We start from the raw sequence: 14,158 nt of genomic DNA on the forward strand, positions 1-14,158 counted from the left end.
AGCTCAGTCCCAGCTGCTTTCCACCTCCACTGTCTTCCCACCCTTCCAGCCTCTCGTCCGCGTTCAGGCCTAGGCCGTCTGGTTTGACCTGGTTTTTGTTTTGTTTTGTTCTTACCGCTTAGCGATGAGAATCTCGGCTTGAATCTCTGATCTCATAACTCCCTTCTCCTCCCTGACCTCGGCCCCTGTTTCTCTCTTTAGCTGGTCACCCCCGCACTTCCTCGGTAGGACTGTTGATGTGCCAGTCCCACCCCTTGCCTGCTGTCCTTCTTTGCTGGCTAAGCTTGGCTTGCTGCTCCTGTTACCTCATCAGAAAGGACCGAGCACCTATATTCTCCTCAAACCTTGGGGCAGGTGCTAAAGATTCAGACATGAATAAAACATGCATTTGTATCTAAAGAAGCCTCACCTGGGGCCAGAGCCATAGTAGAGCACATAGGGCGCTTGCCTTGCACATGGCTGACCTGGAGACCCAAGCACCACCAGATATGAACCCAAGATAAAAAAATATATATATAAAAAGTGAAAAAATAAAAAGTCCACGTGTGTGTTGGAAAGACTAGGGCAGATATTAACAATCAGGTGCTCTGACACTCCTGCTCTCATTTCTTCCCGTAATTTGTCAATAGTTTCCTTCATTTTACTGAATATCTGTCTGAGTGTTTCATTGAGTTCATTGAACATCTTCATGACTTCATATCTGAATTCTTTGTCAGAGAGGTCCCTTAGGTGAGCAGCACCTACAGAGGCTTCTGGATTCTTTTTCCCCATGTGGTAGGGATTTGCATTGTTTCTTCATGTTGGTGTGTAGGTATGGGGACTAGGTTCCTTGGTATGGCTAAACTACCTGCGGCCGCGTGAGCGTTGGCCTGCTGAAAATTGGGCCACACCCACCTCTACAGAAGCCACGCCCACTTCCGAAAAGACCACGCCCCCACGGGTACCTGGTGTGGGGGGGGGGGAGTAAAGACTGGGTAGGGGAGAAGCCCAGCACAGCTTGGGGGACGAAGAGGAAGAGGCAGAGGCTCATGGCTGCTTTTCTCCCAACGTCAGAGAGGACGCCTGGGGGCTTGCAGGGAGAAATCCAAGTCTCGGGTTCGAATACCGGCAGAGAAACTGACCTGGGTTTGGGAGAGGACCAGAACAACTTGGGGGACGAAAAACAACAATCGGGTGCTCTGGATGCAGAACTCAGTACTGATACTGTGCCACCCAAAGGAAAGCGTAGGGCCTGGCTGGGAGGGCAAGAAGGGTTAGGAGTCGGGTGAGAGATAGTACAGTAAGCAAGGGACTTGCCTTCTGCATAGCCAACCTCAGACCTCAGCACTGGCTATGGTCGCCTGAGCCCCATCATGAGTGAGCACAGAGCCAGGAGTAAGTTGTGAGCAGCCCTGCCCTCACCTCCAAAGAAAGGATAGTCATGAATTCGCTCAAAATGAAGAAGGGGAAGTTAAATAGGCAGAAATAGAAAGAACAAAGACATTGAAAGAGAAAGGAGTAGGTATGCATAGAATGAAGCAATTTAATATCGCCAGGGCATAGACTGAAAGGCAACAAATTCGGGAGAAAGAGAGAATTAGAAACTAGGTCTTAGAACTTGGCTAACTCTGGGTGAAAGGGAAGGCCAGCTGTAGGGTTTCAGCGGGACAAAGATCCGGGTCAGATTTGTATTCTGTTTTACTGGTGGCCTCATGATCTGTTCCAAGAAAACCAGCTAAAATTTGCAGACATGACCAGCTGCAGAGGGCATGAATTAGAGCTGAAGCAGTGATAGCCTGAATGGAAAATGGAAAGGATTTAAGGAGTTTTTGTGAGATCAGGTTAGCTTGCCTTTGTGCCTTTGTCTTTGGTTGGTGTTGGAAGGTAAGAGAAGGGCGTCGTCATGGCGACTCACAGGTTACCTGCTGAAGGCTCGGGGTTGGTGAGTCATCTGGGTAGGGCTGGTGGAGAGTAGGCACTGCCCGTCTGAAATCAGAGAAGATGGGCAGAAAAAAAAATTAGCAAATCTTGCTCGCCTGGGAGGGCCAGGAACTGTGTGCTCGGTCACTAGAGCTAGAGGAAGGAAAAGGTGTCACTGCCAAATAAGAAAAACAGAGCCTCCACAGATGAGAATAACAGGCCTCCTGTTAGCAGATGCGAGGAACAGACCTTCGCCCACCAGCTCTCCATGGTCGTGGGTGCCTCATCTTAATCCCTTCCTCTGAGCTGCCAATATGAGAGAAGATGGAAAAACGAATAGCCGCGTTCCTAGAGCCTTTGGCTCTGAGTGGGCTGGAATTCTAGTCAGTGAGATCATCGCAGTTTCCTGGAGCGACCAGAGTGATATAGGGCGGTTGAGGCACGTGCCTTGCACACTGTCCCTGTTTGGATGCTGAGCACTCCAGGGCAGGGCACAGCCCCAGCTCTGTGGATAGCCTGAGTAACCTTCAGCTCGGAAGGGCCCCATTGAATTGCAGTTGAAGAATTGCTGGGAGGGGTCCCCCAGTCTGCTGAGAACTGCTTGGGAGACTACCCCCCCACACCAAAAAAAAAAAAAAGAAGACTCCCAAATATCTGGAGGATATATTTTATTTATTTTAGTTTTGGCCCACACCTGACAGTCCTGGGTAGCTTGCACTGCGCCTGACTCTGTGCTGAGAGGGTTTCTCCTGTGGTCTTAGGGATTGAATCCAGGGTGCCCACATGCCACAGATGCACTAGCCCTTTGCGCTGTTGTCCTGAAGCACAGCAGCCTCTGGAGAGTTTTCAGGGAAGCCTTTACCGTTACCGATTGAGCACCACCCCAAGCCCGGCATGGTTTTAAGAGTCAGGTCAGAATGATGATAAAATGAGTCCCTAGTGAGGCTTTTATGCGAGCGTGAAAGAGACAGATGAAAAATGAGATCATTACCTTAAATGCTGATAAATACGGAGGAGAGAAGTTGGATGCAGAAGTTGGAAATCCTGGGGGTGAGGGTGCGGTTGCTCTCCAGGGTGACAGCCTGGAAGTGATGTTTCATTAGAAAAGTGAAAGTGAGTCACGCTTGGAGGCACCAAGCAATGGTTGGTGACCTTTGCACATCAGACACAGTGGGGCCCGGGTGTGCGGTGGGACCGTTCACTTGGGACCTGACGTCAGTTCTAAAGTCTCTGCTCATGTGTGGCCGCCTCTGCTAAAAAAGACTGTTTTCTTAGACCGCCTGACTTGTTTCATTGGAATGAGTTTTCTCTGTTTTCTCTGTGTCTTTGTCTTTTCCTTAAGGTGTTCGACGAAAGGGCAGCTAACTTTGAGAACCACTCAGGCCGGCTTGGTGCCACAGCAGAGAAGGCAGCCGCTGTTGGAACAGCAAATAAGTCGACAGTGGAAGGTATCCAGGCGTCGGTGAAGACCGCCCGAGAACTCACTCCTCAGGTGGGTCGTGGCTCAGTCGTCCTCACTCCAGTGCTCATTGAGCAGTGGACAGCAAAGAGAGCTACTTATGCGGGCCAGAGAGGTTGCACGGGAATTAAGGCACTTGCCTGGCATGAGGCAGACCCCAGTTCAATCCCTGGCACTGCCTGTGGTCCCCTGATTACCACTAGGATGATCCCTGAGCACAGAGCCAGGAGTCAACCCTGAGTATCATCAGGGGTGCCTCCTCCCAAAACAAATAGAAAACTTACAAAACAGTTGCTCTACATTTTCTATTATTCCCACAGACTAGGAAAGAATATGCACAGTGGGGCTGGAGCCACAGTAAAGCAGGTAGAGCTTGCCTTGGACGAGGCTGGCACCTGGACGAGGTTTGTTTAGATTCCTCAGTTCAAGCATCAGCCTGTGGGCATGGAGATTATTGGGACTTTCACATTTTATGACCTTGCTGGACGTTAGGGGCCAGAGTGATAGTCTGTCGGGTAGGGAAGAAGCCTTGCCTCCGGCGCCAACCCAGGTTTGATCCCTGGTACGACATGTGGTCCCTGATTAACCCATATTCCCTTGGTCCCCCAAGCCCCTCCAGGAGTGATCCCTGAACACTGAGCCAGGAATAATGTCCTGAGCACAGCCTGGTGTAGCTCCAAGCCCAAAATAAAAAATTAAAAATACCCATAATGTCAGACTTAATTTTATATCATTTGCATTTTTTGATAAAGACCATAGATTAGATTTTGTTTCCCTTCCCCCTCTCCCCCCATTGCCAGGGATTGAATCCAGGTTCTATATGTGAAAGGCGGGAGCTCTGAGCCACTTTCCAGGTTGAAAGGGGCAAATGCTAGTGAAGCATCCCCTCCCCCATTACATACTGAACAAACCTGAGTGCAGTTTATTTTGAATTTAGAGTTTGTGCCTTTCTCTATGTCTCTTTGGGAGAGTGCGTTTTCAAAACTTCATTTATATCCATAACTGATTTTTCTCTTTCAATTTAGTTATATAACCAAACTCTAGCTAGTATGAAGTGGACAGTGTAATGGAGGAGAGGAAACCAAAGGAAACACATGGGACAGAAATGAAAGTTCTGACAGATGATGGGTATTCTCGTTTTGTGGGGATGGGAGATGACTCCTAAGTGGGGGTACACTCCCGGCAAGAGTCCTCCAGGTCGATGGTACAGTGCAAGAACCCGAAGATGCAGTGCTGGGGATTCCTGGGCCACCTGGTGATGCCTGGGTGTCATGCCAGGAGCCCAAGTGGGTTGGAATCGTGCAAGACATGGGCCCTGACTCCTGTCCCCTCTTCCTGGCCCCTATTTTGGGCATTCTTAAAAATATCATCAGTTCAATATCATCAATGTGATGTTTATATGTTGTTCACCTAATCAAATGAAATCATTTTTTTTTTTACATGCACTTACTCAGCAGATATTGGATGCCTGTAAGGCATTAGAATCAAACTATTGATCTAATTTAGTAGGAACTTGTGAGGAGAGATGGGAAGTAAGATTTCTTTATGGCTCAACTTTTGCCCGGGTGGTATGTTAATGCAATAGATCCTCTTGACAAAATCACGTGTGTTCACTTAAAAGAAAACCTTCCAGAGGGACCCGGCCTGAGTTCCGTTCCCAGCATGGCCGGTGCCACCACACTGTCAGCGCTGTTCTAAAACAGAAACAAAAATGGAATCATTGATTTTAAACTTCTAGAAAACATGAAGTTTTTCTTTTAAGAACTTCTGTTTAAAAAATGAGACTTGAGGGCGCAGAGAGGTAGTATAGCAGGTCGGAGCTTGCCTTGCCCACGGGAGAACCTTGCTTGATCCCCCGGCATCCCGGATTGTCCCCTGAGCACTGCCAGAATTGATTGCCAAGTGCAGAGCCAGGAGTACCAGGAGTAAACCTTTGCTGTGTGGCTCCCAAACAAACAAACAAAAATGAAACACCAAACATGTTTGAAGTTCCTGTATAAAACATTTTCTAAAGAAGGAAAACAGAAAACTTAAGACATCAACTGTGAAAAGGGCAAGAACTTTAGAAATTGATTTGGACCTTCCCCCAAAGCTGTAACATTAATAGATGCTCTTACGGGGGCTGGAAAGATAACAGTGGGTAAGGTGCTTGTCTTCCATGCCACGGACCCAGTTTGATTCCTCACACCCCAGGTGGCCCCCCCAAGCCTGCCAAGAGTGATTCTTGAGCACAGCCAGGGATAAGCCCTGAGCACCGCTGGGTCAGACCCCAAACCAAAACCAACCAACCAAATTAAAAAAAAAATAAAAAGCACAGCAATAAAACTAGGAGCTTTTAAATTTTCTGAGTCTTGATTTTGTATCTATAAAGTGGAGAAATTATATCCTATCTCTCCGTCTGGTTTTTGTAAGGAGTTGGTAAGACAATAAATGTGAAAGCACTCTGTAAATGCTGTAAATGTTATTTTTTGAGAAAAATGCTTGTTAGTTTTCAATAATATTTGTTCTCTTTTCATGGTGCTTTTCAAGATAGACTTAACACCCAGGGTGTAAATCTTTGTCAGCGTCTATATATTCCCAAGTACTAAGCAGGCACCCATTGGCTTTGCTCCTTTCATAACTTCTTACAATTCATCAGTGACTGTCAAAAGTTTTTTTGCTAGGGCTCAGTGGATGAGACTCCAGGCATTGCTTTCTGGCTGAAGAGACTTGCCCATTTTGACGTTAGAGTGGCTTTATAGTGCCACCTATGGGGAGAGAAGAGGAAGCGCCCCTGAAGGCTTGGGTTTCTGTGGGAGGCTGCTCTGGTGTTTAAAGGTTGTTCTGTCACCGCCAGGTCGTCTCAGCTGCCCGCATCTTACTTAGGAACCCTGGAAACCAGGCTGCTTACGAACACTTTGAGACCATGAAAAACCAGTGGATCGATAATGTGGAGAAGATGACAGGTGAGTTGGTGTGTGTGTGCGGCGTTCTCCCTGGACTCCCGAAGAGCTGGCTGGGGCACCCCATCGGCCCTGGAGACAGGGGCTGTCACATGCTCGCCGGTGTTCTGGGCCCTGATGGCAGCTGCCAAGCAGAGGCGGCTCCCTCTTCAAGCCTGGCAGCTTTGAGAGAGACTCTCTGAGCCGCCCTCCCGGTGTGATGTTTATTGTCCCGGCCCCTATCTCCTCCGTGAATGGTGCCTTTGCTCCCGCTGCGCCCTGAGTTTGGTTTCAGAGGCGGGAGGCTATGTCCCTGGACACAGTGAGTGGCCCTGTCGTTTCCACCGGCTTCACGTTTCAGGGAGCCACAATAGCTCCCATTTAACCCAGCTTGTCTCAGAGTCTCCTCCAACTTATCAACTACGTAGTTTGGGCGAAGAAAGAAGAAAGGAAAGAAAAAAGAGAAAGAGCGAGAGACACAGCGACGCACAGCCTGTGCGAGTCAGTCCGTGCAAGTGCAGGGCAGCTCGGAATCTTCCTTCCCTGCGGAGGGAGAGGAGGAGAAGGGGAAGGATGAGGAGTGTTGGGGCGCGTCAGCTTCCCTGCCCAGTCCTGGCGGGGTCCGCGGTGGCCAGAGATGAAAGTGGAGTTCGTGAGGTGTCTGAAGACGACAGGTAACAGGAACAAGAACAGGCTTCCTGGCCATCGCGATCCTTTGCGTGGCTCATCTTGGCCACTGCCGGCTGCCAACAAGCAACAGATGGCCGGGGAGCGTGAAAATGTCCCTCACCGATAAAGTGGCGGCAGCGCGGTGGAGGTTTCCCACGCGGACCTTATCGCCTCTGCTTGTTGTTCCTGCTGGTCTGGGAAAGACGAGGAAGCCAGGGGCCACGGTTGGGATCGGTACTATGAGTCTGTGCAGCCTTGCCTCACTGTGTACCGCTGATTTCACCTGCAGCCTTTTGGTTCTAGAGGAGAACCCGGGGCTGGAGAGGGGACTCTGGGTATTGGACTTTCGCATGAGCACTGTGAGCGGACGACAAGGTTTTGGAGACTGTGTGTGTCTAAAACTAGTGGCTAAATTCCGTTCTGTCTTCCCCTGACAGGGTTGGTGGACGAAGCCATCGACACCAAGTCTCTGTTGGATGCTTCCGAAGAAGCGATTAAAAAAGACCTGGACAAGTGTAAAGTGGCCATGGCTAACATTCAGCCGCAGATGCTGGTCGCAGGGGCAACCAGCATCGCTCGCAGGGCCAACCGGATCCTGCTGGTGGCCAAGAGGGAAGTGGAGAACTCGGAGGACCCCAAGTTCAGGGAGGCCGTGAAAGCCGCCTCGGATGAGCTGAGTAAAACCATCTCGCCAATGGTGATGGATGCCAAGGCTGTGGCAGGCAACATCTCTGACCCAGGTAAGCAGAGGCACAGGCCGCCCCTCCCGAGAGCTTACCTCAGGAAGCTGATGGGGTGGGGGGATGGTGCTCCCCAACCACCTTTACATATAAAGCCTGGGTGCCCCAAAATGATAGATACTGACTCGAGTATGCTTACCTGAACACGAGACGCCCTTTCTTCTTTTCTCTCAAAAGCAGTTGTCTAGATCTTTCAGGCTGGTTAGGAATCAGTTTCTCTGGGTACCTCCTGCATGCTGCCCGCACGTTCCTGGCCCTGCGTGGTCATCATTTTAGACGCTTCTCAAAAACACATGATAACCATTTGCCAACTGTTTGGCTTATGTAACTGCCATAACCTCTGCTTTATTTCAGATGCTTTTTTTTCTCTCTTCAGTGTGCTCTATTTCTGTTCACGCTGGGGGGCTCACATTGGCCTACAATGTCTTAAGTGACTCTCTGCGTCTTTCACCAAAGATCTGAATTTTCATGAGCTAAATTGTTATCAGGTTTCCTGGATGACTAAAACTATCCCCTTTTTTTTTTGGAAACCCCTGGGGGTTCTTCTGGCCTGGAGCACCTACTGCCTCTAACCCTGCCTGCCAGGGCCTCTTGTCCTTAGGGACGGGGCTCCCCTGGGCGGCCCTGGCCCAGCACGGTCCTGCTCATGCCCTCGTTCCCCAGCACTAAGGACAGGCTTATATCTGGCCGCAAGGTGAAGATGCAGAATGGCCAATGGAGCAGAGGAGTAGGGAGAAAGGGGACCCCATGTGCCTAAAACCCACATTGCCCCTATTCTGAGCTGGGCAGACCCGTGTCTCACTGCTTCATCCTGAGGGAAGTGGCAAGCATTCCGAGCTCGGAGCTCCCCACCAGCCTGTGAGCAGGCAGGTATTTGAGCAGGCAGGAATGTGTCCTGGGGGCCATGGGGCCACTGGCTAGGACACGAATGACCTTACAGGGCTGCAGGACAGGCCCCTGCCACCCGGGCTTGCTGGTGGCTCCGAATCCAGCTTTTGTTCATCCAAACAGTCCTGAGTTGGGACTGAAAGGGCGTCTCGTGTTCAGGTCTGCAGAAGAGCTTCCTGGACTCGGGATACCGGATCCTGGGAGCAGTCGCCAAGGTTCGAGAAGCCTTCCAGCCTCAGGAGCCCGACTTCCCCCCGCCGCCACCAGACCTCGACCAGCTCCGAGTAAGTCAGAGGGAGGTGTGGGAAGGAGGGGAGGAGAGAGGGAGGGGCAGGTGCTGGAGGCGGAAGGAGGGGCAGGTGGCCTGTGCTTTCTCTTGGAAGCCCTGGGTCATTTGCTTTAGGGTCTGAACATGCAGGCAGAAACACCCCTGATCTAGCAGGGTCCTGGCACGGGGGTGCTGGGTAGGGGGGCGGGAGTGGATGGTGGTCCATGCTGTTGGGGGGAAGCAGTGAGGGGCAGATTAGGGCACTTTTGATATGGTGTGGGCTGGGTCGTGAGATATTAATGAGGAGTGAGATAATAGTCTGCACAGAGGATTTAAACTGGGAGCTGAAGCCACAGGACAGCGGGGAGGGAGTTGCCTTGCACACTGTGACCTGGGCTCAATCCTCAGCAATCCATATGGTCCACTGAGCTCACCAGGAGTGATTCCTGAGCACCAAGCCAGGAATAAACCCTGAGCATCTCTGGGTGTGTCCCCCAAAACAAAACAAAACAAAACAAAATGAAAGAAATAAAAGTTAGAATCTTTTACAGGTTCGTTCTTTTCTTGACTTTTTTTTGGGTTATGTAACAGAAGTAATGTAATCATTTTTAGTTCATGTATCCCCTGCCCAACTATATCTTAAAATTGGCATTTAATTCAAAGTAATGGCATTTATCCCCTCCTAGGTAAGTAGCTTCAGCAGATATAGAGAAAAACCAAGAATCAGATAGCACGACTCCTTTGAAGTCCTTTACTCTAGTAGTAGACAGAGCTTCACCTTGGGAATAGCTTATAAGGGTGATAATTCGATTTACCTTCCTTGATAGATGCCCCATATTTAAGTAAGTAAAAGATGATGTGTCGGGGCTGGAGCGATAGCACAGCGGGTAGGGTGTTTGCCTTACATGCGGCCAACCCGGTTTCGATCCCCAGCATCCCATATGGTCCCCTGAGCACCGCCAGGAGTAATTCCTGAGTGCAGAGCCAGGAGTAACCCCTGTGCATTGCCGAGTGTGACCCCCCCCCCAAAAAAAAAGATGAAGTGTCTGAGTTGCTGGAGGACAGAATTGTTTCCTTGTGTCCTGAATCCCGCTGGAAGGCCCAGTGCTCCCTGAGTCCACAGCTCAGCTTCCTCTATGGTTGGTGGTCACGGAGGACCCTGGCCGGCCGCTGTGAGAGCAGAGCTCGACCCAGGGAAGATCCCCAAGGTCTCTGGGCTCGCTCTCCCGCCTTGGCAGTGGGGTCAGGGGCTCACTGGGGCATTTTTGCCTCCGCAGCTGCCGTCTGCTATGTCAGGGTAGAGCTGAGATAGTCCGTAAGCATGTTGAGGCTCTTTGGTCTCAGGTGCTGGGATTTGACCTACTCAGTAGCTGCTGGGGCTTCGTGGCGGGAAAAGGAAGAGAAGGTGCTTCTGGTTCCGCTGGGGGCTATGGTCCAGGTACTTAGATGGAGTGACCACTGTGGGTTATATTCAGGAATCACTCCTGGCAGTGCTCATATGGGATGCCAGGGATCGAACCCGGATCGGCCACATGCAAGGCAAACACCCTAATCACTGGACCACCACTCTGGTCCTCATGTTGCTTCCTTTTCAGTTGGCAGATGAGCTTGCTCCTCCCAAACCACCTCTGCCTGAGGGTGAAGTTCCTCCGCCCAGGCCCCCGCCGCCCGAGGAGAAGGATGAGGAGTTCCCTGAGCAGAAAGCCGGGGAGGTGATCAACCAGCCCATGATGATGGCTGCCAGGCAGCTCCATGATGAAGCCCGAAAATGGTCCAGCAAGGTGCGTAATGAAGCTTTGCTCGTGGAGCGAGGAGGAAGAGGCTTTCGGGGATGCGTCTGCTCTCTGCCGGGCTCCTGTCGCCAGGAGCACAATCCTCTTCTTGGGCTATCAGGAGGTGACTCCGGGCTTCCTGGTTTCCCCTGTTGGCAGCCAAAGCGAGATATTGGAGCGTCAGCCTCGCTGGCCCCGCACGCTGTCTTGGTGGCTCTCTTGCTGATGACGGGTCCCTGTTCCAGTTTCCCTGGGCTGCTGCAGCTGCAGGGAACGTGCAGCTGCCTGTCAAGGAGGCAGGTAGATAGATGAAATGTCTTGGAACTCGGATGCTTCGTCCACTCCTCAGAATCAGCTCACCCCTCCCTCACCAGGACAGGCACGGCTAGCCTGGAAGTGGAAATAGGAAAGCGTGTGGGGAAGTGCGGATCTGCCTTGGTACTGGCCCAGGGGGCATTTTTGCCTTTTTGTGGGTTTTGTTTAGGTTTTTGTTTATGGGCCACACCCTGTGTTGCTCAGGGGTTACTCCTGGCTCTGCCCTCAGGAATTACTCCTGGCGGGGCTCGTGGGTTCGTATGGGATGCCGCTATGCTATCGCTCTGGCCCCTGGCCATTGCTCTTCTCACAGCCGGTGTCCAGAGCCCCTCTCTGACGGCAGCTGCCCCTGTCTCCTGCCCACACCACAACCTACAGGTTTGTCAGGCAGAAACAGTCCCCGTGGTTTATTCTGAGCTGGTAGCGGGGAGCGCAGGTTCTAAGAAGGCATGGCGACCTCGCTGCTGTCTCCCTGCCCCATGGGATTATTTGTGACGTCAGTCCCCAGCTGGAGCACGCGCACCCCTCAACCATTGGCAGAGCCCCAGTGCACGTGAGGGGGATGAAGCAAAGATGGTCTTTTCTCAGAGGCCTTCTGTGGGGAGTTTGGGTTTGGGGGCCACACCTGACAGTGCTGTTCCTGGTAGGGGCTAGTCCTTGCCCTGTGCTCAGGATCACTCCTTGAGGTGCTCAGGGTTCGACCCCGGGCTGGCCACATGCAAGGCAAGTGCCTTTACTCACCCTTATATGCTCTCTACTCCCCTTACTCAAAGATTTTAGAGGAAGTCAAAGTTTCATCACAGGAGCTGGAGCGATAGCACAGCAGGTAGGTTGTTTGCCTTGCATGCGGCCGACCCGGGTTTGATCCCGGCATCCCATATGGTCCCTTGAGCACTGCCAGGAGTAATTCCTGAGTGCAGAGCCAGGAGTAACCCCTGAACATCTCTGAGTGTGACCCAAAAGGCAAAAAAAAAAGTTTCATCACAGTGAATCTAGTATACTGTGCAGTGGAACACAGATTAGGCAGGAATTGGAAAGATAAAGATGATGCTTTTGGGGCCGACAGCCCTGGTCTGCTTTTGTCCCAGCTCTGCCCTTCATGCCAGCATCCTCAGGTCTGGCTGTGGTCTGGGTTTGGGGCACAGCAGGCCTGTGTCTGTTGTTTATGGTCTGTTGCCGTTTATCCTTACAGTCCTAGGGACTCTGAATCTGGCCCCTGTGCAGTCACCCTTTGTTATCTGGGGGGAGTTCCAGTGGAAACAGCTCAGGGGGAAGATGGAGATGGTACTGGCTGCCTGCAGGGGCCCTGAGTCCTTCACCTTCACCTTCACTTTTTGGAGACCGGTTTCTTGTGTTTTTACTCCCCTAATAGAATTCGACAGAAGGGCCCCTGCTGTATCTATATTTTTTTTCTTTTTGGGTCACACCCAGCGATGCTCAGGGGTTACTCCCGGCTTTGCACTCAGAAATCACTTCTGGCGGTGCTCGGGGGACCATACGGGGTGCTGGGAATTGAACCCGGGTCGGCCACATGCAAGGCAAATGCCCTACCCGCTGTGCTCTTGCTCCAGCCCCTGTATCTTTTTTAATTCTGGGACTCTGAGCTTCTGTAGGAAATGGCTGTCTGTGGCCGGCGGCTGCTTGCCCAAGTGCCTTCCTGTGACCAGGAAGATCGAGAACAACGTCCGGACGAGCCAGCAGAACGAGCCAATGCTCTATTCTGTTTTGGGGGATTTTTGTTTTGGGTTGCACCGACCATGCTCAGGGGTTACTCCTGGCTCTGCACTCAGAAATCAACCCTGCCGGTGCTCAGGGGACCATGTGAAATGTGAGGGATTGAACCCGGGTCAGCCATGTGCAAGGCAGGTGCCCTACCTGCTGTGCTATCGCTCTGTCCCTGTCCCCTATTCTGTTCAGAGCACTGTTGGTGAGTGTTTACCCCCTAGATTCCTTTTAAGGTCGTCGGCTGCTATTGTTTGGTTGTTTGGCTCTGCCGTGAGGACTGCTTTCGTAAGTTTATGTTGGGTAGTGTGTGGGAAGTGAAGGCCGTTTGCTTTTGCTCTTTGCCATTGGAGTGAGTCTCTTTCCTTCACTCTTGTCAGGGTGCACTGGGCTGCCGCTGGGACCGAGGACGCCCGTCCCTTCCCGCTGTAGCCTTGCGGGCTTTGGGTCCTCAGGATCCCTGAGAGGTTCTTTCCTGTTCCAGGCAGCTTCGGTTCCTAAACCAGTTGAAGCTCACCCTCTCAACTTCTGCCGCTCTTACTAACGCTGTTCCGTTTCTTATCCTTCCCGCCATCTCCCAAGCCGGGTAATGCAGCCTCCGAGGTGGGTATGGGCAGCGTCCCAGAGGCAGACGCGGCTGATGCTGTCGGGTTCCTTGTCCCCCCTGACATGGAAGACGATTACGAACCTGAGCTGCTGGTAATACCATCCAACCAGCCGGTCAACCTGCCCATTCTGGCCGCAGCTCAGTCCTTGCACCGGGAAGCCACCAAGTGGTCTAGTAAGGTACTGACTAGCACCCCAGTGGGGCGGCTTCCAATGCATCCGGCCCTGTGCAGCGTGACACAATGCATCACTCATGATCTGTGCAGGCCCTGTGAGTCTGAGGGTGGGCGTCTGTCTGTCTGCACCCGTGGCAGGACTGGCTTCACGAATCCCGGGTCTGCGAATGCCAGATGAATCGAACTGCCTTTGCGCTGAGGGTGGGTGCGCGACTAAAGAGAGATGGGGTCACTCCGGAAGGACTCTTCGCCTCCCAACCTGGGGCCATTGTCAGCACTTGCAGCTGCTCTAAAGCCGTGGTGGTGTCTCTCAATGACCTCCAGGTCAGGTGGCGCCTCTGTGGTCACCTGGCTCGGCCACTGAGCTAGGCCTGCCCGCTGCTTCCCCGCTGACGCCTCACTGCAGGCAGCGTTGATGAGGGCGCGGGGCAGCAGGGTTTCTGCCACAGACCTGCTTGCTGCCCTCACTTGGCTGGCTGTGATGGTGCCCACCGGGCAGGGGGCTTCACCGCCTGCTTGTCTCAGGGATTCTCGTGGCAGGGGTGGCACTGAGGAGAGTGCCTGGGGCCTGGGTGACTGAAGCAGAGCTGGTTCAAGGAGGGGGCTTGAGGCCGGTCACGCTGTGCCCGTGGAAGGTGGCATGAGGGAAGGCTGCAGCCCGGGAATGACTAACCTGGCACCCACTGTCTCCTAACTACGGTCATCACGTCCTGGAATGATTCC

The 14,158-nt window shown here is 52.2% G+C and overlaps 1 protein-coding gene across 2 annotated transcripts in view; it reads left to right on the plus strand.

Annotated features, from left to right (window-relative positions):
• The window catches only part of VCL (vinculin), a 126,298-nt gene that overhangs the window by 106,402 nt on the left and 5,738 nt on the right, over positions 1 to 14,158 (plus strand). The window contains exons 14-19 of one of the 2 annotated variants that reach the window (XM_056113486.1): positions 3,242 to 3,391; positions 6,195 to 6,303; positions 7,386 to 7,688; positions 8,736 to 8,860; positions 10,440 to 10,625; positions 13,236 to 13,439. In XM_056113486.1, coding sequence (XP_055969461.1) covers positions 3,242 to 3,391; positions 6,195 to 6,303; positions 7,386 to 7,688; positions 8,736 to 8,860; positions 10,440 to 10,625; positions 13,236 to 13,439 — 1,077 coding nt within the window. The remainder of the gene's footprint in view (positions 1 to 3,241; positions 3,392 to 6,194; positions 6,304 to 7,385; positions 7,689 to 8,735; positions 8,861 to 10,439; positions 10,626 to 13,235; positions 13,440 to 14,158) is intronic. The other variant, XM_056113485.1, reaches the window with a different exon arrangement.

This window comes from Sorex fumeus, unplaced genomic scaffold (assembly GCF_029834395.1).
Source record: "Sorex fumeus unplaced genomic scaffold, SorFum_2.1 ptg000020l, whole genome shotgun sequence".
Lineage (NCBI taxonomy): Eukaryota > Metazoa > Chordata > Mammalia > Eulipotyphla > Soricidae > Sorex > Sorex fumeus.